This window comes from Podarcis filfolensis (assembly GCF_964270895.1).
Source record: "Podarcis filfolensis genome assembly, chromosome: 1".
Classification (NCBI taxonomy): Eukaryota; Metazoa; Chordata; class Lepidosauria; order Squamata; family Lacertidae; genus Podarcis; species Podarcis filfolensis.
In genome coordinates this window covers 7,947,796-7,972,544 of record NC_139604.1, presented here as the reverse complement: position 1 = coordinate 7,972,544, position 24,749 = coordinate 7,947,796, and the positions used below count along the sequence as shown (strand labels likewise).

The 24,749-nt window shown below is 45.3% G+C and overlaps 1 protein-coding gene across 2 annotated transcripts in view; it reads left to right on the top strand.

Moving 5' to 3' along the window:
* NRP2 (neuropilin 2) overlaps positions 1 to 24,749 on the top strand; it is a 233,396-nt gene that overhangs the window by 152,110 nt on the left and 56,537 nt on the right. For both annotated transcript variants that reach the window (XM_083628026.1, XM_083628027.1), the window contains exons 13-14: positions 16,043 to 16,302; positions 19,690 to 19,786. In XM_083628026.1, coding sequence (XP_083484152.1) covers positions 16,043 to 16,302; positions 19,690 to 19,786 — 357 coding nt within the window. The remainder of the gene's footprint in view (positions 1 to 16,042; positions 16,303 to 19,689; positions 19,787 to 24,749) is intronic.

Sequence of the window (24,749 nt, the reverse complement as noted above, 5' to 3'; positions counted from 1 at the left end):
AAGTTACGGTAACAGAAGGACCACAGCTAAACTTAGTGGGAGCTGCAGTTGCCGTTCAGAGAAAGCAAGCTTAATTAAAAGTGATTGAAGCGATGGGCCTGATCATCTTACTGGCTCCCCTAAATTAGATTAAGGGCTTGATTTTGTGCCGACTTGCAGTGCTGTAAGTCTTCATTGATTTCCCTGATAGATGGATTTTTATTTAGAAAATAAAATGGTGATGACTTGGCAAGTAAATTAACAGGTAACTGAATTGAGAAGGTTTTCCCTGTGAGGCAAGATGCCCACCTGGTATAAATATCACATTTATTGATGACTGATCCATCTTTATCCAAGGAAGGCTACTGCAGGTTAAGAAGGCAGAAAAGGTATAACACAGACAGAAAAGGTATAACTTTTAAAGCACCAGCTTAAGTTGGCCTTGTTGTGTATTTATTGTTTTGTAAGATCATTAAAACCATTCAGGGATTTCAGCCAGAATCCATGAGTTATGGATCTGTTGTCCTCATTTTGAAGATCAGAGGAAGGAGTTGAGGAACGGTGGATCCTTGGACCTTCTCTCTGTAATATTAGCATCGGCTGGAGGGTACACTTCTTCCTCCTTCTGTCCGAACAATTAAAAAATGTGTGTAAATTGTAGAGCAGCAGTTCAAAAACAGCTTTAGAGTCCTGTGTAAATAATAATAATAATAATAATAATAATAATAATAATAATAATAATTTATTATTTATACCCCGCCCATCTGGCTGGGCCTCCCCAGTCACTCTGGGCGGCTTCCATAAAAACCAAAAATACAGTAAAATATCACACGTTAAAAACTTCCCTGAACAGGGCTGCCTTAAGATGTCTTCTGAATGTCAGGTAGTTGTTTATTTCTTTGACATCTGCTGGAAGGGCGTTCCACAGGGTGGGCGCCACTACCGAGAAGGCCCTCTGCCTGGTTCCCTGTAGCTTTGCTTCTTGCAATGAGGGAACCGCCAGAAGGCCCTCGGCACTGGACCTCAGCGTCCGGGCAGAATGATGGGGGTGGAGACGCTCCTTCAGGTATACTGGACCGAGGCCGTTTAGGGCCCCCCCAAAGACTTTACCTGGCCAGAACAGACACTGAGCCCACCGATCAAACACTTCTGTTACGTTGCACAAGCTAAAGTCAAGCCACTCATATTTCATAAGGGTCAGCCAGTCGATCTACCATATCTTTAAGAAAGTGCTTTGTCCAGATCAGGGGTCGGCAAACTACGGCCCGGGGGCCAGATGCGGCCCAGCAAGCTCGTAAATCCAGACCACTGACCCTGCCACCCACTCGGTCAGTCCTCGCTGATCTAAACCAGCGCGGCACAGCGTTTCTTTGAAAAGAAGCAGCAGACGCCTTGCTGCGCGGGGACAGACTTCCGCGACGCTGCACGGCTTCGGATTGGCTGCAGGAAGCTCCTGCAGCCAATCCAAAGCTGCAGATGCTTCTGGGCGGGCGGCGACGCTGACGCAACTTCCGATTGGCTGCAGGAAGTTCCTGCAGCCAATCTGAAGACTCGCCGCCCGCGCACTGAGGTAAAGCCGGTGCGGCTATGGAAGGAGAGTCCGGCGGGTGGGCAGCAAGTCTGGGCTGCGCCATAGGCATCATGATGGGCGCGTTGCGGGGCTTCAGCCGGAGCTTGGCACGCCTGCTGATGCCCGGCTCGGTGCTGCTGCTGGTGGTGCGCTCGGCGGCCACGCTGGAGCAGCTGGAGGGTGATCTGTGTGCCGCCTGTCCACTAACCTGGCCTTGGACGACGGGCCGCAGCACATGGTGCATGCCGCCTGGGAGCTCCGCGGGGACGGGTCAATGGAGCAGCTGCTGCTCGTGAACAATGCTGGTGAGCGGGCGGCACCAAGACGCACTCCTGAGCGCGTGCAGAGTGCATTCCTCCCCCGGCTCCAGAGGCAGCTGCGGGACCAGCTTGCAGGGTATTTATATTTTTCAAAATATAGTCCGGCCCCCCACAAGGTGTGAGGGACAGTGGACCGGCCCCCGATGAAAAAGTTTGCTGGCCCCTGGTCCAGATGCTCCCATCAGTCTCCATATGAAGCTGTAGCTTGCAGAAGCAGGCAGAAAATCTGAGACTGGTTTGCCCTCAGTTCCTAGGATCACCCTTTTGAACACTGGGTGCCAGTTCAGTGGAAGCTTTTGCTATCTCTTTACTAAGAACAGATACTTTTTAAAACCAAAGAGTCAGCCGAGGGCTAAAATGTGCTACTGATCCCAGAGGTATTGATCAGAAACTTGCTGCAAAAATTCTTTCTTCAAATGGTTCGGTGTCAGGTAGGTTTTTTAAAAAAGTAATAATCTCCCACATCCCCTCAATTCAGGTACCTACTTCCCTTTGGTGCCGATCACTATCTTTCCGTTTGCTGTGTCAAAAAAATATGAATTACTGGAATGGCTTGGTTGAGGCAAGCTGCTTTGGCAATTAGCTCTGCGGCCGGTCTTGTTTATTTGGCCACAAGGCTTTCATTAGATTCCTCCAGTCACTCGAGAGACCCACCAATTTAATACTTAAAATTACACAAGAGCAGGTAATACCTGCTGCCTGTTCTGTACTCACCTCTCCAAAGTATATTCTGAAGCTCAGAAGCACAGTGAACCAGATCCGCAGCTGTGTACAGATTCCCCTTGTCTTCCCCAAAGAATAAGTGTCTGCCCATCAAAGCATTTGGGATGCCCCAAAAGTCAAAATCAATCATTTTAGGGGAGAAAGAAACACATCCTCTCTCTTGTTTAGTGACCATATGATATCTTTTTGTGATATGTGTACATCTGTATTTAAGGTTAGTTGCAATCCCTGTGGCTGCCCTTAGATATTCTTTCGCCCCCTTTCCCCCTTCCTTAATGCCACAGGTGCCTCCCCAGTTCCAAATACTCTATATCCCACATACGTGGCCTTGTCTCATCTGACTGTTCTAGTAATGGAGCTTTGAAATTCAGGTACAGTGTGAGTGTATAGTAAGGGTGGTGGGTGGCGCTGTGGGTTAAACCACAGAGCCTAGGACTTGCCGATCAGAAGGTCGGTGGTCCGAATCCCCGCGACGGGGTGAGCTCCCATTGCTCGGTCCCTGCTCCTGCCAACCAAGCAGTTCGAAAGCACCTCAAAGTGCAAGTAGATAAATAGGTACCACTCTGGTGGGAAGGTAAACGGCGTTTCCGTGTGCTGCTCTGGTTTTCCAGAAGCGGCTTAGTCATGCTGGCCACATGACCCGGAAGCTGTATGCCGACTCCCTCGGCCAGTAAAGCGAGATGAGCGCCGCAACCCCAGAGTCGGTCACGACTGGACCTAATGGTCAGGGGTCCCTTTACCTTTTATCTACTTTCTCCATGCTGAATTGCTCTACATATGATGGCTGGCAGCTAGATGTACGAAATGATCTACTGAGGAGTGTTGTGTCTAGTGATACCAAAGTTCTTTCTGCGGTATTCTATCTGCATTCACATAAGTTGCTTAATGGTGCAGCCATCAAGTAATGAATGTGTGGATCTCAGAAATTGTGAAATGATGCTGGACTGTTTTTCGCAGCAATTCGCAATGAGTTAATTTTCCTCCAAAAGGTTAAGTGGTTAATTTTCGACCAAGGGTTCATCAGATACCATTTTAACTCTAAAACATCTGTATCTGTGGCTATGTGTATGTGCATAGGTGATACCGTTTGTAGTGACAACGTGAGAATTAAATAAGTTTTGCTAAGCACTCTACAGAACGTTGGACTCTGCTGCAGGAAGCTAACAGTCTGGCTTGACTAATCTTCATTGAATTGCAGATAGCTTTTAAAGCTTCAGAGCAAGGAAACGAAGATATGACTAGATAGTGGATTTAAGAAAAAAACATAGCAGGACTTCCGGGTTGGCGCCATCGCCGAATGGCGGACTCCCTCCGAGCTCCGGAGGGAGCCGGCTCGGCAGGGGCTGGGTTTTACCGCACCGGCGATGCGGGGACCCTTAGAAACCACGGCCACGGGGGCCGTGGACTTGGAGACTCGGCTAGCACCGCTAGCGCCCTCCCGACTCGTGAAGGAGCCTTTTTAAAGGCTACGGATCGGGTGCCGGGGAGAAGCGTGGTGCTTTGAGTCCTCTGCCATCCCTGCCGAGCGAAGCCGCATGCCATCCGGCGGAGAGCGCTGACTTCTTCCATTGAGAATTTGGACTTTTAACAACAACCCGTGAGTAAATTGGAAATCGGGTTTAAAAGAAGAAAAATTTTTTGGATTTGAGACGAGCGGGGGGGGATCTAAAAAGGAAGTCAGTCCCCCTCCCTATTGTAGACATTTTAAAACAAGGATTGGGAAGCCAAGGCCCAAAAAGAACGGTATCTTTGCTAAAATCAAGAATTCCATGATGGGAAAGTACAAGAATTGTGCTGGAGGAAGAATTGAAGGAGAAGGAAAATGCACCCCCCTCCCTGGGAACCGGGGCGATTGAGGAGTGAGCCTGGTGAAAAGAGCCGGTGATTTTGACAGCTGTCAAAGTAGCTGTCAAAGTCGGAATTTTAAAGAGGATTTTATTACAAGGACCTTGCTGGTCAAATTTGTTACAACTTGATATAATTTGTTAAGACTTGAATACAAAATGGCGAAAATACGGAGAACAATCGGATTTTTGGAAACAAAGTTACAACAACCCCCCTAGAGGAGCTTCGGGACATTACAAAGATGGGCGTAAGCCGGGAAAAATACAACACTTCGGAATTTCACAGAACTGGTTATCTCCTGGGAAAGCTGCAAAACTGAAACTGAATCTCGTCTACAGGGTGTTTAGACTAAAAGGAGACAACAGAATACTTTACTGAAGAAGGAAGGGATTGAACGCAAGTTTTTGTTCCTGAATAACAACAACCCATGTAGAGTTACTAAACTTCTGAATAAGAAAGTTTTAGCAGCGGAACAAGAGGAAGCTGGACTATAACCTTGAAAGAACAATGGGGGGAATTTTATAATTTGACATTTTTAAAGATTTAGGAATTAATTTTTAAAAAGTAATCCTAAAAATGGGAAATAATTCTGCAAGGAGTTGGGGGAAAAATGGGATTGATGGACTTAAGACTTCCAGGCTGGAAACATAGATTGGAGGATAAGGGAAATTAAACCGGGGAAGGGGAGGGAGAATTAGAATCCAAAGGCTTGCAACTATTTTCTGAATTGGTTTTCTTTTTTCTAATATATTTCTTATTTTTTTATACTTTTATTCTGTGTGCTTTTACTTTAATGGGAAAAAAGGGGGACATTGTGGAAAGAAAAGGGGGCGGGCTATGGGGAGAGATCTTTTGCTTTTTTTTTATCAAGGGTGTTGCATAAGGTTTGTATAAATTTAAATTTGAACAATGGGGTATATAAATTGTGCTTTAAATCAGAAACAGAACTTGTGGAAACAACAATATGAAAGGGGAATACGGTAGGGGTGGGGGAAGGGGGGAGTCCCAGAAAGTGGATGTTTGAAAATAAGGTTCTGAATGTATCTTCATAATTTCTTTTCTTCTCTTTCTGTATTTTGGAAACTTCAATAAATATTATTTAAAAAAAAAAAAAATAAGAAAAAAACATAGCATAGCATAGCATTTCAAAATTTGTGTCTTGCTTGGCAAAGCAGTTTTGTACTCAAGGTAACCATAAGATTGCTGCTTGGTTTTTTATTATTTTTGTTTTAATCATTCCTTAGGAAGGCTGATATTCTATCTTAAAATAAAAGAGACTTGCACTGCAAAGCTGAAGGGACAATCACCCACCCTCCATTACTGCGGATCTCATGTGCCATTTCTAGGTTTCAACATATGGTTTATAATCATTAATCTTCTTTAGATGCCTATTTGGACATATGGGCTGCCTATATCACTATGTTTGAATTAGGATTGATAGAACGTTCTTATGGTTAATGTCAGCGGTCAATGGTTTGGTTTTATTTTTTCTTTCCTTTCATTGCAAAAAAAGTACAATAAGAAGCAAGCTACAATAATATAATAATAATAATAAATTTTATTTATATCCCGCCCTCCCCAGCCGAAGCCGGGCTCAGGGCGGCTAACAACTTGTTCTTGCTTCCTCAGCTGATGCTCTGCCCAGGCATCTTTGTCTCACTGCAACATTTTGCAATCCGAATGAGTCAAGAGTGTATTCAGATGGTATTTCCTACTCCTCTGGTACTCATAGAAAGCAACACCCAAATTGAAAGGTTTCTGAGCCTTCAGCAGAGCTAAAAAATTCAATACAGGAGGAGCCTAATATGAATTCCTGATGTCTCCATGCAAGAGTTGACCTGGGCGTTGCTTGACCAAAGCATCTTGGGCAAAGTGGTCAAAAGTTCTTTGATCTGCTGAATTTTCACCTGAAGCGGGTGATGGCCTAAGACACTATTGACCAACGATTTTCAGTGTACAATGCAAGCATCGTTGGAGCTTTACCCTCATAATCATTTATCAAGGGGCTCATCCATGACTCATCATGCCTCAATTCCATCAGGAGATGGCCAGTTGGCTGTGTCCTCACCTTTTCCCATTTTCCTTTTATCCATGCTGTGATCTGTTTGACCGCCCAGTTGTGTTAGGCAATATATCGGGGAGATCAATGGGGATTAAAAGGCATCTTTACCCTTGGGATGCTACATATGGCAAAAGGCAAAACCACCCCCGTGTTGTCCATGTTTATTTCTACATGAGAAAGCCTTTAAGATGGGCAAATGTGTCCCATAGGCTACATGTGACCGAGTAGCAGAATTCTGTGCATTCCTTTAGTGTGTTTCACTGCTTCTGGGTTTGAAGGATATACACCTTGCATTCTCACAGGTCCTGCATAGGCCCTAAATAGATGTTAACCCACACAATCTGGGAAATGACTGTGCAGTTTGACCTATGGGGTTGTAGCCAAAGGAGCACTAGTGGTGTTCCACTGATGCAACAGCACTTTGTTTCATCTCCTACCCTGTGCTGCCCCCCCAATCTTCTCCAAAGGACCCCCCCAACCCTCTGGAGGGGGGTATGGGGATGTGCAGTGGGCTGCAGAAGAGAGTTGGGGGAAATGTTGGATACCACCCATGGACTTTTTAGGCACTGTGCAAATGTTAACACCCAATGTTTGAGTGTTTAGCAAGGCCAGAGGCAAGATACAGTAGTACCTCATGTTACGGATGGGATCTGTTCCGGAGGCCCATCTGTAACTGCTGCTTCTGCATAGGCGTGTGGCGCGATTTAGTGCTTCTGCGCATGTGTGAACGGCGAAACCTGGAAGTTACCCGTTCTGGTACTTCTGGGTTGCCGCAGGACGTAACGCGAAAAGTCACAACATGAAGCGGATGCAACATGAGATATGACTGTAGATACGGTCAGTGGGCATAGTGTTGTTGTTGTTTAGTCATTTAGTCGTGTCCGACTCTTCGTGACCCCATGGACCACAGCACACCAGGCACTCCTGTCTTCCACTGCCTCCCGCAGTTTGGTCAAACACATGCTGGTAGCTTCGAGAACACTGTCCAACCATCTTGTCCCCTGTCGTCCCCTTCTCCTTGTGCCCTCCATCTTTCCCAACATCAGGGTCTTTTCCAGGGAGTCTTCTCTTCTCATGAGGTGGCCAAGGTATTGGAGCCTCAGCTTCATTATCTGTGGGCATAGTAGACAAGCATAATACAATTTCTCTGTAGCACATAGCTTCTACAGAGAAACGCTTTGGGGACTGGTCTCCTGTTCCACTATTGCACAGCTGCTCTAATCTCCTGGAAGCGTTTCCCTCCTATTGGTCATATTGGCAGGAAATTCAGAAGTGGTGGAGAGTCTTGACAAATTTCATTTGATTCCCTTGATACGGCTCCTCTAAATCCAGTGACACTTTGATTACATGTTTTTAATGAAGAGGGCTACATTATGATACTAGTTGCGTGGATGTAGAATTTTTTGATGCCAGAGTGACACTCGAGTGTCTGACACCTATTAATTTCATTGGAAGATAAGTGCCTAAGAGCCTTTGAAAAATGTACTTCTTGGTATCTGAGCTCTCATCAGCCTAGACGTCACTCACTTTTGAAGGCAGGGAATTATGAAAAATAGCTTGAGTCAAGTCAAAATCTACCATGAGCTACCCAGCTTATTAAACTAGGTAAGGGTACATAGAATCAGCTTCTTCTGGATATGAATTCAACCCCAGCTGAAGTAAGTTGCGTATTTGGATGACTTAACCGTGTTTGGGTGACTTAACATCTCATCATATGGTGATTATTTGGATTCAAATGTCTTAACAACTTAACAATTATTATTTTTAGTTCCCACTTGGTGGGTTCAGGTTTGCCTTGCTGAAGATCTAGATTGTTGACAACATGAGTACCAGGCATTGAAAACGTTAACGCGGTTCCTCTTAGTTCCATCTTACTAAGCATCAACCGCAAAAAGAAATAAAATCCATCTCGTTAAGAAAATTTGTTGTCTGAAATTCACCTGCAGATGAGTTGGAATGAAAATAATATAGTAAGAAAACGAAGTTATCAAAAGACAGCATAGCCTTTAGAATGCATGGCAAGCATATGAAGGATGGCTTGGAGGAGTCAAGCAAGTTTCACTCAGCGTAAAGGTAAAGGGACCCCTGACCATTAGGTCCAGTCGTGGCCGACTCTGAGGTTGCGGCGCTCATCTCGCTTTATTGGCCGAGGTAGCTGGCGTACAGCTTCCGGGTCATGTGGCCAGCATGACTAAGCCGCTTCTGGCGAACCAGAGCAGCGCACGGAAACGCCGTTTACCTTCCCGCTGGAGTGGTGCCTATTTATCTACTTGCACTTTGAGGTGCTTTCGAACTGCTAGGTTGGCAGGAGCAGGGACTGAGCAACAGGAGCTCACCCCGTCGCGGGGATTCGAACCGCTGACCTTCTGATCGGCAAGTCCTAGGCTCTGTGGTTTAACCCACAGCGCCATCCGCATCCCTCTCACTCAGCATAATGGGACATTAAAACAAAAATGTCTCTGAATCTGGTCATGGTTCTGTAGCATATAGCCAATTCATTTAAATATTATGCATTTTTTGTTTTTATGCTGTAAGCCACCCTGTGAACTTCAGATGAAAAGTGGCATATAAATTTTAATAATAATAATAATAATAATAATAATAATAATAATAATAATAATAATAATAGGACAGTGTTTATTTGCCTGCTTAGCAGAGGCATCACATTTAAGACCAAACGTTCCGAGGTTCAACACTAGCCACTTGGCAACACTGAAAAGAAGCACAATTCTTCTTTATGACCAAAGATGGTTCAAGATGCGACAACTCCATCCCAACACCAATTTAGTTAGTTGTCCTTGATCCAATTGATTCGAACTTGCTTGTTGTTGGTGGTGGTGTTTAGTCGTTTAGTCGTGTCCAACTCTTCGTGACCCCATGGACCTCCCCTCCATGGACCAGAGCACGCCAGGCACTCCTGTCTTCCACTGCCTCCTGCAGTTTGGTCAAACTCATGTTGGTAGCTTTGAGAATACTGTCCAACCATCTCGTCCTCTGTCGTCCCCTTCTCCTTGTGCCCTCCATCTTTCCCAACATCAGGGTCTTTTCCAGGGAGTCTTCTCTTCTCATGAGGTAGCCAAAGTATTGGAGCCTCAGCTTCACGATCTGTCCTTCCAGTGAGCACTCAGGGTTGATTTCCTTAAGAATGGAGAGGTTTGACCTTCTTGCAGTCCATGGGACTCTCAAGAGTCTCCTCCGGCACCATAATTCAAAAGCATCAATTCTTTGCCGATCAGCCTTCTTTATGGTCCAGCTCTCACTTCCATTCATCACTACTGGGAAAACCATAGCTTTTACTATATGGAGCTTTGTTGGCAAGGTGATGTCTCTACTTTTTAAGATGCTGTCTAGGTTTGTCATTGCTTTTCAAACTTGCTTAAGCACACCTAATTTTGTACTAGATTGTGTCCAGTGTGTGTGTACAAAGTCAATAATTGTGGGGTGGAGGGGGAGAGACGCCTTTTAATTGTGATAGCAGTTTCAGTAATGCAAAGAGTCCCTGCTGCCCCAGGCTCAACTGCACGATCGGCTGCTATTCCTGTTTCAAACGTTGACAAGTCAAATTCAAATTACTTTCAGTCGGTCCACCACCTAGACATGCTTCCTCAAATCTCCTCACCTTGGGTTGCTATCTTGTTTTCTGGCAGGACTTTTGGGCTTTTTTTTTTTTAAAAAAAGATTTTTATTGAGATTTAAGAACACCAACCAACACCAACCAAGAAAAACATCACGTCTTATTACATATATCCTACTTTATGATCCATAGAGCCGTTGACTTCCGTCCTTCGCTTCCACAAGTTTTCCTATTCCAATCTATAATTCACAGTTTCTTTAATTAAAAATTACACCATGACATAAGATTTACTTCAATCCTGCCAACCTTTTCATATTTGTACAGTTCTCACTTATATAAACCATAAATTTACTCCATTATTTTTGGTACCTTCTCTCCTCCTGATTGCGAATTCTGTGTGTCAATTTTGCCATTTCAGTGTATTCGACCAACTTTATCTGCCATTCCCTCACAGTCGGAATCTCCTGTGACTTCCACTTTTGTGCTATCAAAACTCTAGCTGCTGTTGTTGCATACAGATATAGTCTTTGGTCTATCTTCTTAATATCTTCTCCCATCAAGCCTAGAAAAAATTCTTCCGGCTTTTTGGGAAAACTATACTTAAACATCTTTTTTAACTCATTATAAACCGATTCCCAAAACTCTTTTATTTTATTGCATGACCACCACATGTGATAGAAGTCGCTGTCCTTTTCCTTGCATTTCCAACAAGTTTTACTACTTGTCCTATACGTTTTTGCCAATTTGGTGGGAGAGAGATACCAACATTAGACCACCTTCATAACATTCTCTTTTAAGGCAGAGCAAGCGGTGAATTTTAGACTCTCATTCCAGAGTTTAGCCCAGGACTTTTGGGCTTTTAACAGGCAGAAGTTCAGCAGTACACACCTCCCATGTTACCAGACCTCTGCCTGCTTATTTTTTTAAGGGACGATGTGGAGAAACGATGACCAACTGGCTCTGGCTAACAGAGGGGGCAGAGTTGTTTTACCTAAAAACAGCCCCATTTTGCCCTGAAGCCCTGCTCCACCTGATTGAATCACCTTTACTTAGATCAAAGATGGCAACACCTTCGCCGCGCTGTTCATGCTTCGGGGTGGCCATTCGTCTGCAATATGAAGAAGTGGGGGGAAAGGGAAAGTGAAAGATGATGAGCTTCATTCTCCCTCGTGTATCATCAGTGAAATTGTCAGCCAGGCTCTGATTGCAAAGTATTTGCTGCTGTTGATGGGAGTGGGTTGGGGGGAGACCACAAGTGGCAGGGAGAGGTTCCCTCCTCCCAGCTTGCCTTCCTCGTTCTTGCAATGTTGGCAAGGGGTCGGGATCAGCTTCTGACTCGTAAGCGGAGCAAATTTGAGGCAGAATAAATATGAGCACAACCACCACCAATGTCATGATTACAGAGTCAATTTTCCCCTGCCGATTACAGCACTTTCACTTGTCCTAATTATGTCAATCTTTTGCCTTAAGCTTTTCGGTGTCTTAATCAGCCGACTTCCATGCTTATGGCTGCTGGTGAAATAGACGTTCTCCTTACTGATCTGTCTCAGTCAATGTAATCTGCCGCCTTTCCGTACACCCAGTGGATATTCTTGAGACTAGTCTCTCCCTACACTGGCTTGTGCAAGATAGAAAACAAACAAAAAGGATTCATAACCCACAGGCAAGACATTTATGACGGCTGCCTTAGTAGTGGTGCCCACCCTGTGGAATGCCCTCCCATCAGATGTCAAGGAGATAACATTTAAGAGACATCTGAAGGCAGCCCTGTATAGGGAAGCTTTTTAAGGTTTAATGTTTTGCTATGTGTTTATAGATGCTGGAAGCCACCCAAAGTGGATGGGGCAACCCAATCAGATGGGCAGGGTACAAATTATTATTATTATTATTATTATTATTATTATTATTATTATTATTATTATATTTTAACCAACAGGTTGGATTCAAACCGAAAGTCATATGCAAGTTACCAACTATCTTTTAGTATGTTTGATTCTCTATTTTTTTTAATTAAATTATTACAAAAACAAGTTGAGGTCATTCAGAATGGTGTGAAGTACAGTGGTACCTCTGGTTAAGAACTTAATTCATTCTGGAGGTCTGTTCTTAACCTGAAACTGTTCTTAACCTGAAGCACCACTTTAGCTAATGGGGCCTCCTGCTGCCACCCCGCTGCCAGAGCACAATTTCTGTTTTCATCCTGAAGCAAAGTTCTTAACCCGAGGTACTATTTCTGGGTTAGCGGAGTCTGTAACCTGAAGCGTATGTAACCTGAAGTGTCTGTAACCCGAGGTACCACTGTATAAGCAACAGGAGGAGGGAGGGAAAATACAGAAAATAATCTAAGCCCTTGAGATGCAAGATGCCAATCTTGGGGGAATAGAAGCAGGATTTTTGTAACTCGCTCTACGTGGGGCTGCCCTTGAGACTGACCCAGAAACTCCAGCGGGTGCAGAATGCCATGGCGAGACTCCTTACGGGGTCCTCGCTGCGAGATCACATTCACCCGGTGCTATACCAGCTGCACTGGCTCCCGGTGGAGTACAGGATCAGGTTTAAGGTGCTGGTTTTAACCTTTAAAGCCCTATACGGCCTAGGACCCTCGTACCTACGGGACCGCCTCTCCTGGTATGCCCCACAGAGAAACCTACGGTCTGCAAATAAAAACACCCTGAAGGTCCCAGGCCTCAGAGAGGTTAGGCTGGCCTCAACTAGAGCCAGGGCCTTCTCGGCTGCGGCTCCAATCTGGTGGAACGCTCTGTCACAAGAGACTAGGGCCCTGCGGGACTTGACATCTTTCCGCAGGGCCTGTAAGACAGAGCTGTTCCACCAGGCCTTTGGTCAGGGCGCAGCCTGACCCCCTCCTCTGGCAATCTGCACAGAATTTTGCTTAATGGTTGCCATCAATTTGATTTTAATTAATTTTTATAATGAAAGGTTTTTAGAATGTTGGATTATTTTGATTGTTGTTAGCCGCCCTGAGCCCAGCTTTGGTTGGGGAGGGCGGGGTATAAATAAAATTTATTATTTATTATTATTATTATTATTTAGTGGCCCATTGTCTTTTGAATATTAAGAGAGAGGGAAGACGAGAAACATTTGAACTTGGCAGGCTAAGAGATGCGATTTTATTGCAAGATATGGGACCCTTTCCACAAAGCCCTCCACGCAAAGTATTAGTGACCATTTTGAAGGGTTCTTTTTACCATGTATCTGATAATAATTTAATGTACCAGGTTAGAGAGTCACAAATAGTAAATACGTAATTAACAAACTTGAATAAATTAAGCCCAACATATGCATCATAATTTGTGTGGTACACATATCGCTGTTTCTTCCATTAATTATAATGACATATTCTGTGCCATATTTTCTCAAAACACTGATGTTTTCAAAAATTGAAGACTTGTGGGTTTTTTACAGCCTGATCCTATGTATATCTACTTGCTCTGTCTAAGGATTTTCCTTTCAGTGAGCTCCAGCATGAGAGCCAGCGTGGTGTAGTGGTTAAGAGCAGTAGACTCGTAATCTGGTGAACTGGGTTTGATTCCCCACTCCTCCACATGCAGCTGCTGGGTGACCTTGGGCCAGTCACACTTCTCTGAAGTCTCTCAGCCCCACTCACCTCCCACAGTGTTTGTTGTGGGGAAGGAAGGGGAAGGAGAATGTTAGCCGCTTTGAGACTCCTTCGGGTAGTGATAAAGCGGGATATCAAATCCAAACTCCTCCTCCTCCTCCTCTTCTTCTTCTTCTTCTTCTTCTTCTTCTTCTTCTTCTTCTAGAATTGCATGCAGAATCTGTTTCCCTCCCAAGGTTTCCATGTCTTTAATATCTATGCAACAAGCAGAAACTGACTAGGTGAGCTTTTCCCCATGTGCAAATGGAGTGATGGAGAAAGCTTCAGAAACCAAATTTTTGCTTGTTGCACAGCTGTTAAAGATATAGGAGCCTTGGCCGGACCTATTACAATGTAAGTAATCCTTTGCTTTAGCAGAGGTGTAGGTAGGCTTGTAGGGTTTGGCTTCCAGCTGCCAGATGTTGCCAACTCCTTTGGTGCTGGAAGATGCAGGAAAGCCCAAAGGAGTTCTGTTGCTGGGCAAGAAGGTTAGAAACCAATCAAACTATTTTGTATTAATATTTTGCATCTTCCCCCAGACAGTGTTGTGTGCAGGAGCTGGAGTCAGCGTGTTACCATGCCACACTCCTGTTTCAAAGGAGAATAGGGTCTGTGGACTTTTAATGGTTGTTTAGAAGAGGGAATGTTAAAAGGTATAGCTTTTTGAATCCCTGCATGACAAATAAAAAGGTAAAGGGACCCCTGACCATTAGGTCCAGTCGTGACCGACTCTGGGGTTGCTGCGCTCATCTCGCTTTATTGACCGAGGGAGCCGGCGTGCAGCTTCCGGATCATGTGGCCAGCATGACTAAGCTGCTTCTGATGAACCAGAGTAGTGCACAGAAACGCCGTTTACTTTCCCGCCGGAGTGGTACCTATTTATCTACTTGCACTTTTGACGTGCTTTTGAACTGCTAGGTTGGCAGGAGCAGGGACCGAACAACGGGAGCTCACCCCGTCGCGGGGATTCGAACCGCCGACCTTTTGATCGGCAAGTCCTAGGCTCTGTGGTTTAACCCACGTGCCACCCGCGTCCCTTTTGCATGACAAATATATCCTGTTAAAATCTCCTCTTTTCCACAGCTGCTGCAGGAACTCTTTCCTCCTTTAGATCACCCCATAGATAGAATCTTAGGTACAATGGGAGTCTGCGTTGTAACTGTAGGCGACGCACCTTGATAGGAATCAACAGCAGGACAACAAAGTAGGAGGCCAGTCCCTGGCTTCAAGGAGGCAAATGGCAATGTGCTGAAGTAGCATGTTTTGCTCTGACCTTGTTTTTGCAGTGTGCTAGCTATTTGATCCAAGTATGCTGAGACTACCTCCCTTTTTATGCTCCTGTGTCTCTTCTGGTTCATGTCAACCGTGAAATCCTCCATATTTTGTCTCATAATGAGCGATGGCTTCTTTCTTTCCTGCTTTGTGGGCTTTCTGCGTTGTACCTTGTTTGCAGCCTGCTCTTGCTTCCTTCCCCAGTGATAAGTGGGCTGCTCTTAGTGGCGTTATTTTTGTAAGCTGCGGTTAATATGCTCTCCTCGATGCGCTACTGACTTTGCTGTGGTTTGCAATATCTGGACAAGGATAGATGCGGGGCTTTTAAAGACATCTTTGTAAGGGGCTACGTGCAAAGTTACGAACAGGTCTTGAATAAGTGAATACAGTGGTACCTTGGTTTACAACTATAATCCGTTCCGGAGGTCCGTTTGTAAACCAAAACAGGTTGTAACCCAAGGCGCGCTTTCGCCAGTGGGGCCTCCCAAAAAAAATTGTTTGTAATAATAATAAAAAAGGTTGTAATCCAAAAAAAGTTTGCAAACTGGGACACGCACTTCCGGGTTTGACATGTTTGTAATCCAAAACTGTTAAGTCGTGGGTGAACATATCAGACGACACAGCGATTCTTCAAACAGCTCTTGTTTATTCACAGGCCAGGACAGAACTGAACTGAAGAGCTCAGTCAGCCTGCTTATATAGAGCTCCAGTACAACGTTACTGTAGCAGCTTTCTAAAACTATCCAATCACTGAACGTCACTTTCGATCCTTCATTTGCATAACTATCTACAGTTTCCCCCTGCTGGCCCAGGGTGAGAACTTCAGTACATAACACCAACGTATGCAAACCAAGGTACCACTGTATTGGTGTATGGATCAGAAGGTGAGGACAATCAGTCAATAGTTTGTTTGCATTTAAAATTGATTTTTTAACCCCCCCCCAAAAAAAAACGAAAGGAAAGAGGTCCAGGATGGGAGGAGTTGTGAACCGTAGAGATTGCTCCTGTTATCAAAGGGAACATGGTAAGCTTGTTACCGCTTTGGTTTAGGTAGTTTCTGATCAACCTCCTTCTTCAACAGATGGCAAGAACTATTTGCGACTGCAGAGCAGCGCAAGGAGAGAAAAGCAACACGCCCGTCTCATCAGCCCCAGGGTCTTCTTGCCCAGGAGTGCCGTGTGCATGATGTTCCGATACCAAGTATCTGGCCTCGGAGCGATGCTTCAGGTCCGTCGGGAAGCCATGCATGAGATCAAGCCCCTGTGGATCATTCGGGAAGACCAAGGGGATGAGTGGCGAGAAGGCCGGATCCTCCTGCCCAGCTACGATATGGCATATCAGGTGAGCCTGGAGATTTTGGTTCAAGTGGATATTTCTGCTGTGCTCTCATTTCATGCACTTCAACAGAACCCATTTCATTCATCATTAGAGAACATTGTTGAGCGGGGCCTTTTCTTCTTCATTGTGTTTTTCCATGTTGCTATAGTAACTAAATGACACTGTATTTGTTATTCAGAATTTGCCTATTTTATACATAGATTTAGGTCTTTGTTCATACGGTTGCCTTTTATGTTCCTAAAATCTCTCCTCTGCAAATATTTTTCCCCCACCCATTTTCTCTTAGATGATTATCAGGTAGTCCTGTCAGGGAACTGGAAAACTCATGAGGGATAAGCACAAATGCATCGTGCAGATAGGAAAAGGGCTGTGTAAGAGCTTGTCTATGATGTTTTGAGGGCTGTTGTTTTTTAAAGAGGGGGAGAGCTGTTTTGGAGGAAGGATGGAAGCAATTAGCACTTCCTCGATTTGGGGGGTTGTGCGAAATGAGCTTCTACTGCTCAGACGCCTTATATGACAGCAGAAGCCGAGTACAAATAGATAATTTAGGAAAGAAAACTAAAACACTGTCTCTGCTTCTTATATTCAAAATCCAACACGGAAATTGAGTTCCAGAGCTGATTTGAACATTTCTTAAGAAAATCTGCTTAGGGTGATTGAAATATTTGTGGCCCTTTCTATGTGACAAATTTAAATCTGTTTTATATACCGCATTTTTCGCTCTATAAGACGCACCGGACCATAAGACGCACCCAGTTTTTGGAGAAGGAAAACAAGAAAAAATAATATGCTGAATCTCAGAAGCCAGAACAGCAAGAGGTATCGCTGCGCAGTGAAAGCAGCAATCCCTCTGGTTTCTGGGATAGCTGTGCAACCTGTATTCACTCTATAAGATGCACACACATTTCCCCTTACTTTTTGGGAGGGAAAAAGTGAGTCTTATAGAGCAAAAAATACGGTACTACTTTAACAATCATGGTTCTCCCTTCCAGAGATTCCTAGAATTTATGGTTTATGAGGATGCTTTGAATCATCTGCTAGAGATCTCTAGCACCTCCTTCAGAGAACTACATTTTCCAGGGTTTCCTGGGAACAGAATAGTTATAAACAGTTTAAGTCTGAACAGTGGATCTGAGCTGAGGAAACATCAGACGTATCTGGATCATGCATGGGTCAGACCTACTGTGTCCTGCATGGTTGTCTGCCTGTACCACACTGCTTCATCCTCGCCCCTTTCCCTTACTGCCTCCCGTTTACCCAGATTGTCTTTCTGTTCCTCGCACTGCTACTTGCCAGAAAATCCCGTAAAAATGCCAATTATCAGCTTGAGAATAAAGCATGGAAATTAAACCTGACAAGCGCATTTGCATACATTGCAGTGAGTTGCATAATTTAGCCAGGGCATGGAATTAATTTTGTTTCACTCTACCCCCACCCAGCTTCATGCCGAGTTTGCATTTCCACATACAGTACCAGAATTTGGATTTGTGTAGCATGGAGACGCGGGTGGCGCTGTGGTTAAACCACAGAGCCTAGGACTTGCCAATCAGAAGGTCGGCGGTTCGAATCCCCACAACGGGGTGAGCTCCCATTGCTCGGTCCCTGCTCCTGCCAACATAGCAGTTTGAAAGCACGTCAAAGTCCAAGTAGATAAATAGGTACCACTCCAGCGGGAAGGTAAACAGTGTTTCCGTGTGCTGCTCTGGTTCGCCAGAAGCAGCTTAGTCATGCTGGCCACATGACCCGGAAGCTGTACGCCGGCTCCCTCGGCCAATAAAGCGAGATGAGCGCCGCAACCCAGGAGTCGGTCACAACTGGATCTAATGGTCAGGGGTCCCTTTACCTTTATCTAGCATGGAGTTCAAACAGCTCTGCTTCTGAGTAGCCAATGAGAATTGCTAAGAGATGGCCCTGGCCCCAGGCAAGACATTCTGGGTCTGATTTGGCAACTGTCTGCCCTTGAAACTCATCCTTGTTTGCCAAAGGTCCCTCCATGAAGTCCATAAGTGGGGAATGTGCAGGACCAGGTGGTCCTCAGCGTATTATTCTGGATCTCAGGGAAATGAAAGCTACAGCTGAGTAACAAAGCAGGCCATGCCAGGCTTCCCAGTGGGAGGAAGCTGCTCTTATCACTTATGTAGCCAGTACCTCCTGCCACTGCCCAAAACGAAACAGAATTCAGCCCTAGGACTAATGTTATTGCACTCCCAAGTGACTTGGTTGGGAGAGGTACCGAGACAGAAGAGGAAAGGCAAGGCAAGATGGAACCCAAAGGCAAAAATAAATCAGAATAATCTGGCGTCATCTTCTTGTTGTTTAGTCGTTTAGTCGTGTCCGACTCTTCATGACCCCGTGGACCAGAGCACGCCAGGCACTTCTTTCTTCCACTGCCTCCCGCAGTTTGGTCAGACTCATGCTGGTAGCTTCAAGAACACTGTCCAGCCATCTCGTCCTCTGTCGTCCCCTTCTCCTTCTGCCCTCCATGTTTCCCAACATCAGGGTCTTTTCCAGGGAGTCTTCTCTTCTCATGAGGTGGCCAAAGTATTGGAGCCTCAGCTTCACGATCTGTCCTTCCAGTGAGCACTCAGGGCTGATTTCCTTCAGAATGGAGAGGTTTGATCTTCTTGCAGTCCATGGGACTCTCAAGAGCCTCCTCCAGCACCATAATTCAAAAGCATCAATTCTTTGGCGATCAGCCTTTTTTATGGTCCAGCTCTCAGTTCCATACATCACTACTGGGAAAACCATAGCTTTTACTATATGGACCTTTGTTGGCAAGGTGATGTCTTTTTAAGATGCTGTCTAGGTTTGTCATTGCTTTTCTCCCAAGAAGCAGGCGTCTTTTAATTTCGTGACTGCGTCATCTTACCAAGCTTATATTCAAGGTTCACGTGCATTTGGCCGGCTCTTTGGTGCAAGACCAACAGGTGGGGCTGCTTGTGTATCGGAGGAAAGATGCAACGTGGAATTTTCAGCCATTATACATTATGTCCTCTATAAGTGTTGTGAGGGTAAGAAAGGGAAAGAGATGATGACTAAGCATGTTGTAGACACCTAGTAACTGTTGAGTGTGCTTCTCAGACACTTGCAGGTCAAATCCAGAAGTAACTGGGAGTGGATCTTAAGACAGCTGGGCAACTAAACTGCTTTCCCCTTTTCAACTGCGGCTGTTTGGGGAGTGAAGGCAGAATAAGTTGTGGGTTTTTTGCAGAAAATGTTGTATAAAGTGGTGCAACTTCCATTGTCACTTGGAAGCTGGCTGAATAAAGGCAAAAACTTCACAAAGGGGATTCAGTATATTTTACCGTATATCCTTTAAAAAAAAAAAGATTCAACAGCTGTTTGGACTGGAAGCATAACATTCACTGTTCTTTTTGTATTCACTCCTAGATTGTGTTCGAGGGAATTATAAGCAAAGGACATTTGGGTGAGATTGCCATCGATGATGTCCGGATAGGCACTGATACCTCCTTGGAGAACTGTATGGGTAAGTCAGCATGCATCGCTTCTATAGTGGTTTGATAGGAAGAAGCAAAAAAAAATCATTTCTGTGCAGGAGGCTAGGCAAGTTTAAAAGGCAACCATCTGCACTGAGGCTCTTGCAATGGCATTTCTTGTTGCACATAACCAGCATGGATGGCGCCAAGTGATGGGTGATGGTGCATGCAGCCATCAAGCCTACAGGTCATGGCACTTCTGTTATTGGGTTATATTCTTGTGGGTGCTCTATGTCATAGGTCCACTTCATACAAAGCAAAAGAGCTGTTGTGTGGAGGCTATTTTGGTGACTGCTGCACGTTCCAAACCATTTGTATATGTACAGATTGACCACGGATGCGCACTGTTCTCTGTTATGGCAAATGCCAGCTGGAGTGTTTGGTGGAAGTATGGAGAGATCTGCACGGCAAGCTTCTCACTTCAAATAACAGCCGCAACGCTGATGCAAATGCTTGCTTTTTTGGGGTGCCAATTTAAAAAAAAAATTTACTGAGTTGCAAAATTTCTTTTAACAAAGAAATTCCAAGTGGTGTTTCTGCGGGCAGCCGGTTCACGCAAAGAAGCAGTTAGCTGTTCCTGTTCCTCTCCCCCAGTAAATATCATTGCAGGCCATGATAGCGGTAACCCACAATTCACTCTCTCAACCAAAACTGGCAATCCTGGCTTCCGGAGTGCAAAAACAGGAGCCTGGATTCCAACCAACATTGCCACTACCTGTGCAAAAACTGTTCATTCACACAAATGGCATATTGGGGGTAGAAACCACTGTTGGTGAGGAGATTTCCTGGCTGAGCATTCCACATGAGGCTAGTGGCAGTGAAAGTTGCACATATAAGCCTTGTCTATATGTAGGGAAAGGGACGCGGGTGGCGCTGTGGGGTAAACCACAGAGCCTAGGACTTTCCAAACAGAAGGTTGGTGGTTCGAATCCCCGCAACGGGGTGAGCTCCCGTTGCTCGGTCCCTGCTCCTGCCAACCTAGCAGTTTGAAAGCACATCAAAGTGCAAGTAGATAAATAGGTACCACTCCAGCGGGAAGGTAAACGGCGTTTCCGTGCGCTGCTCTGGTTTGCCAGAAGTGGCTTAGTCATGCTGGCCACATGACCCGGAAGCTGTACGCTGGCTCTCTCGGCCAGTAAAGCGAGATGAGTGCCGCAACCCCAGAGTCGGTCACGACTGGACCTCATGGTCAGGGGTCCCTTTACTTTATATGTAGGGAGGCTTTTGACTTCTCTTCTTATTTACATATGGTGTTCAGTCTCATGCAGTCCCCACCCCCCTGGCAATCTGATGCAGCCCATAAACAGAAAACCAGAAGTCTAACCAGGGTGGGCAGAGGTAGCAGTGGCACACCTTATCTACCCCCCCCAATATCTCTCTGGTCCTGGGTTCAAACGCAGAAGCCCACTTTGCGTGCAAGATACATATCACTGGCTTCCATTGCATCAGTAAGTAGAAGACAGCTATGGGATAGAATAAATGGGAATAGCTTTTCCCGTAGCAAATAGCAATTGAATAGTTAATATGTGGGAAGCACTGTAGTGCAGCAGCGGCGAATAGACCATAAAGCAGCCTTCCTTGTTGGCAGTCACTTTTTCAAGTTGCTAAGCAGACAGAACCCCTGGCCTGCATTGTGGTAAGTTTCAGGAATTTGCTTAGCTTGTCCGTTCCTTCCCGAAGGAAGTCAGGGAGAAGGAGTGCCCAGGGAGCAGATATTGATGGTTTTGCTATCAACTCATTGAGAGAACACCGTGAGTCTCTGTGATGGCAGACGATGGCCAGAGGAATAGGTAGGGGGACACCAAGGAAAAACATACGAAAGGAAAAGCTCTTGAGACAGGGAAACAGCTGTCAGTTAGCATTACATGCTCAGAAAGGCTGATCAAATCACCACGAGCCTTTAATTAATAGGAATAATCAGTGAGGACGTCTTCGAGCATTATTAATAATAACAAAACAGTTTCCTGCACTGGACTGGAATTTATCAGTCTCCGAGCTGGGACAGCAGCCAGACTGGAAACTTTTATTGCAAGCATCAAGCAGTGATTTTATTTGAAATTGAATACCTCACAAATGAATTAAAATGTTGTCGCGAGAACGTTCCTATTCCTTTGCCGTCAGCCTGCCTTGTTCTTCTGCAGTTCCTTGTGTATATGGAGATGATCAGTGGCCGTAGCTTTTTATTTAAATATTACTTTTGTGTTCCTTCACTTCCCGCAAGCAGCTTAGGGTGATATGCTTGTGATTGTGCCAATTACCGTATTTTTCGCTCTATAAGACGCAACAGACCATAAGAGGCACCTAGTTTTTGGAGAAGGAAAACAAGAAAAAAATATTCTGAATCCCAGAAGCCAGAACAGCAAGAGGTATTGCTGCGCAGCGAAAGCAGTGATCCCTCTTACTGTTCTGGCTTCTGGGATAGCTGCGCAGCCTGCATTCGCTCCATAAGACGCACACACATTTCCCCTTACTTTTTAGGAGGGAAAAAGTGAGTCTTATAGAGCAAAAAATATCCTCGCAACAGCCCTGTGGTGAAGGCTAGACTGAGCAAAGGGGACCAGCTCCAGGTCCATCAGGGAAGGCCAGCAATGAGGGAGGATTTTGACCTGGGTATCTCTGAGCAAAGTCTGGTGCTCTGTTCACTGCAACACACCGGCCTCAGTTAACCAGTTCAACCACCACGATACCCATTACTATGGATTTTAACATTGCAGCAGCAGTCCTTTCTCTGCTGCTTCCAGGAGTCCATGGAAGGAGGTTGGCTCCTCTTCTAAGTCTAGGAGAATTGCCATTGCTATACTTTGTACCTGTCTAATTACCATAAGCGGTGACCTCAGAGGAATTGCTTCACACCCAAGACCTGCAGAGTGTTAGCAAGTCAATGAGCCAGACTGAAAGGCAGTGCAGTTCCTCTCCAGTGGAAGTTATAAACTGTGCAAATGGGCCCTCCCTTCCAGCACATTTCCAAAGCGAAGCAAGATAATTCCATCACAGTAACTCATTCTTTGCTCGTCTAGGAAAAGCAGCTGCCAGGCTAGGTTTTAGATTTTGGCTCTTTGAACTCTGCTGGCTACTGTGGATCTTTAATTTGTTAAATGCTCCATATGTTAAAATATTATGTGTCTGCATTTGACAAATAGTTTTAATCTCTCCACTGCCCCACCACAACATGATGAATAAGATCACCCCACAATTTTACAGTATTTTCAAAGGAGAAAATATGAAATGTACAAAATGAATACCCAGTGCATATATTATTAAAGGTAAAGGGACCCCTGACCATTAGGTCCAGTCGTGACCGACTCTGGGGTTGCAGCGCTCATCTCGCTTTACTGGCCAAGGGAGCCGGCGTACAGCTTCCGGGTCATGTGGCCAGCATGACTAAGCTGCTTCTGGTGAACCAGAGCAGCGCACGGAAACGCCGTTTACCTTCCCGCCGGAGCGGTACCTATTTATCTACTTGCACTTTGATGTGCTTTTGAACTGCTAGGTGGGCAGGAGCAGGGACCAAGCAATGGGAGCTCACCCTGTCGCGGGGTTTTGAACCGCCGACCTTCTGATCTGCAAGTCCTAGGCTCTGTGGTTTAACCCACAGCGCCACCCGCGTCCCTGCATATATTATTAGGGGTGTCATATTTGGTAGAAAAGCAGCTACACAAACACACACATACATTTCTAATGGACAGAGGTGTTATTATTATTCCTGAAATAACTTGGTAGCAGAGCATATGTTTCACAAGGTCCCAGGTTCAGTTCCTGGCATCTCCCGTTAGAAGGATCACATAGGGAGTGCTGGGCAAGACCCTTGCTGATGCTGTCAGTCAGAGTAGACAGTACTAGGCTAGATGGACAAATAGTCTGATTTGCTAGAGGACAGCTCCCCGTGTTGCTATGAACCACAGCTCTTCAAGGCTTCACCTTGGGATCTGCTTCCATAATTTCCCAAGAACTAACTATGAACGTTGTGGAGCACATGAACAATACCTTTTCTTCACCAAATAATTGCAACTAGTTGCCGTATGTGATGAAAACCGAAGGTCCAAAACTCTGTTTCTTTAAGAAAACTCATCGTCTACCAGTCAAAACATAGGGTGATGATGATGATTTATTTGTACCCCGCCCATCTGACTGGTTTGCCCCAGACATTCTGAGCAGCTTCCGGCATATATCGAGAGAACCAGTGTGATGTAGTGGTTAAGAGCAGTGGACTCGTAATCTGGTGAACCGGGTTCGCTTCCCCGCTCCTCCACATGCAGCTGCTGGTGACCTTGGGCTGGTCGCACTTCTCTGAAGTTTCTCGGCCTCACTCACCTCACAGAGTGTTTGTTGTGGGGGAGGAAGGGAAAGGATATTGTTAGCCGCTTTTCATAATAAAACATTAAACCTTAAAAAGCTTTCCTATACAGGGCTGCCTTCAGATGTTTCCTAAATGTTACATAATTACTCATCTCCTTAACATCTGATGGGAGAGCATTCCACAGGGTGGGCACCACTACCGAGAAGGCCCTCCACCTGGTTCTCAATAACAATAATTTAGGTGCTTATAGGCCAGGCATAGGCAAACTTGGCCCTCCAGATGTTTTTTGAGACTACAGTTCCCATCATCCCTGACCACTGGTCCTGTTAGCTAGGGATCATGGGAGTTGTAGGCCAGAAACATTGGGAGGGCCGAGTTTGCCTACGCCTGTATAGGCCCTGCATTTTACTTGAATGGGATGTTTTCCCGTTTAGTTAAACCCATCTAGCAAGAACCCAAAAGGAGTTATTCCCCAATTTAAATCCTTCCTTCCCTGATTTCTGTGAAGGGCTGGTGCTAAGCACCCATCTCCATGGGTTCCAGTCTACACGGTGGCATTCCATACCTCCATGCCCGCTTTGGACTAGGTGGGTGACCCAGGAATCATCACTTTTCTGGCACACAACATGAAAACCGGGTTGGTTTGAGTGTGTCTG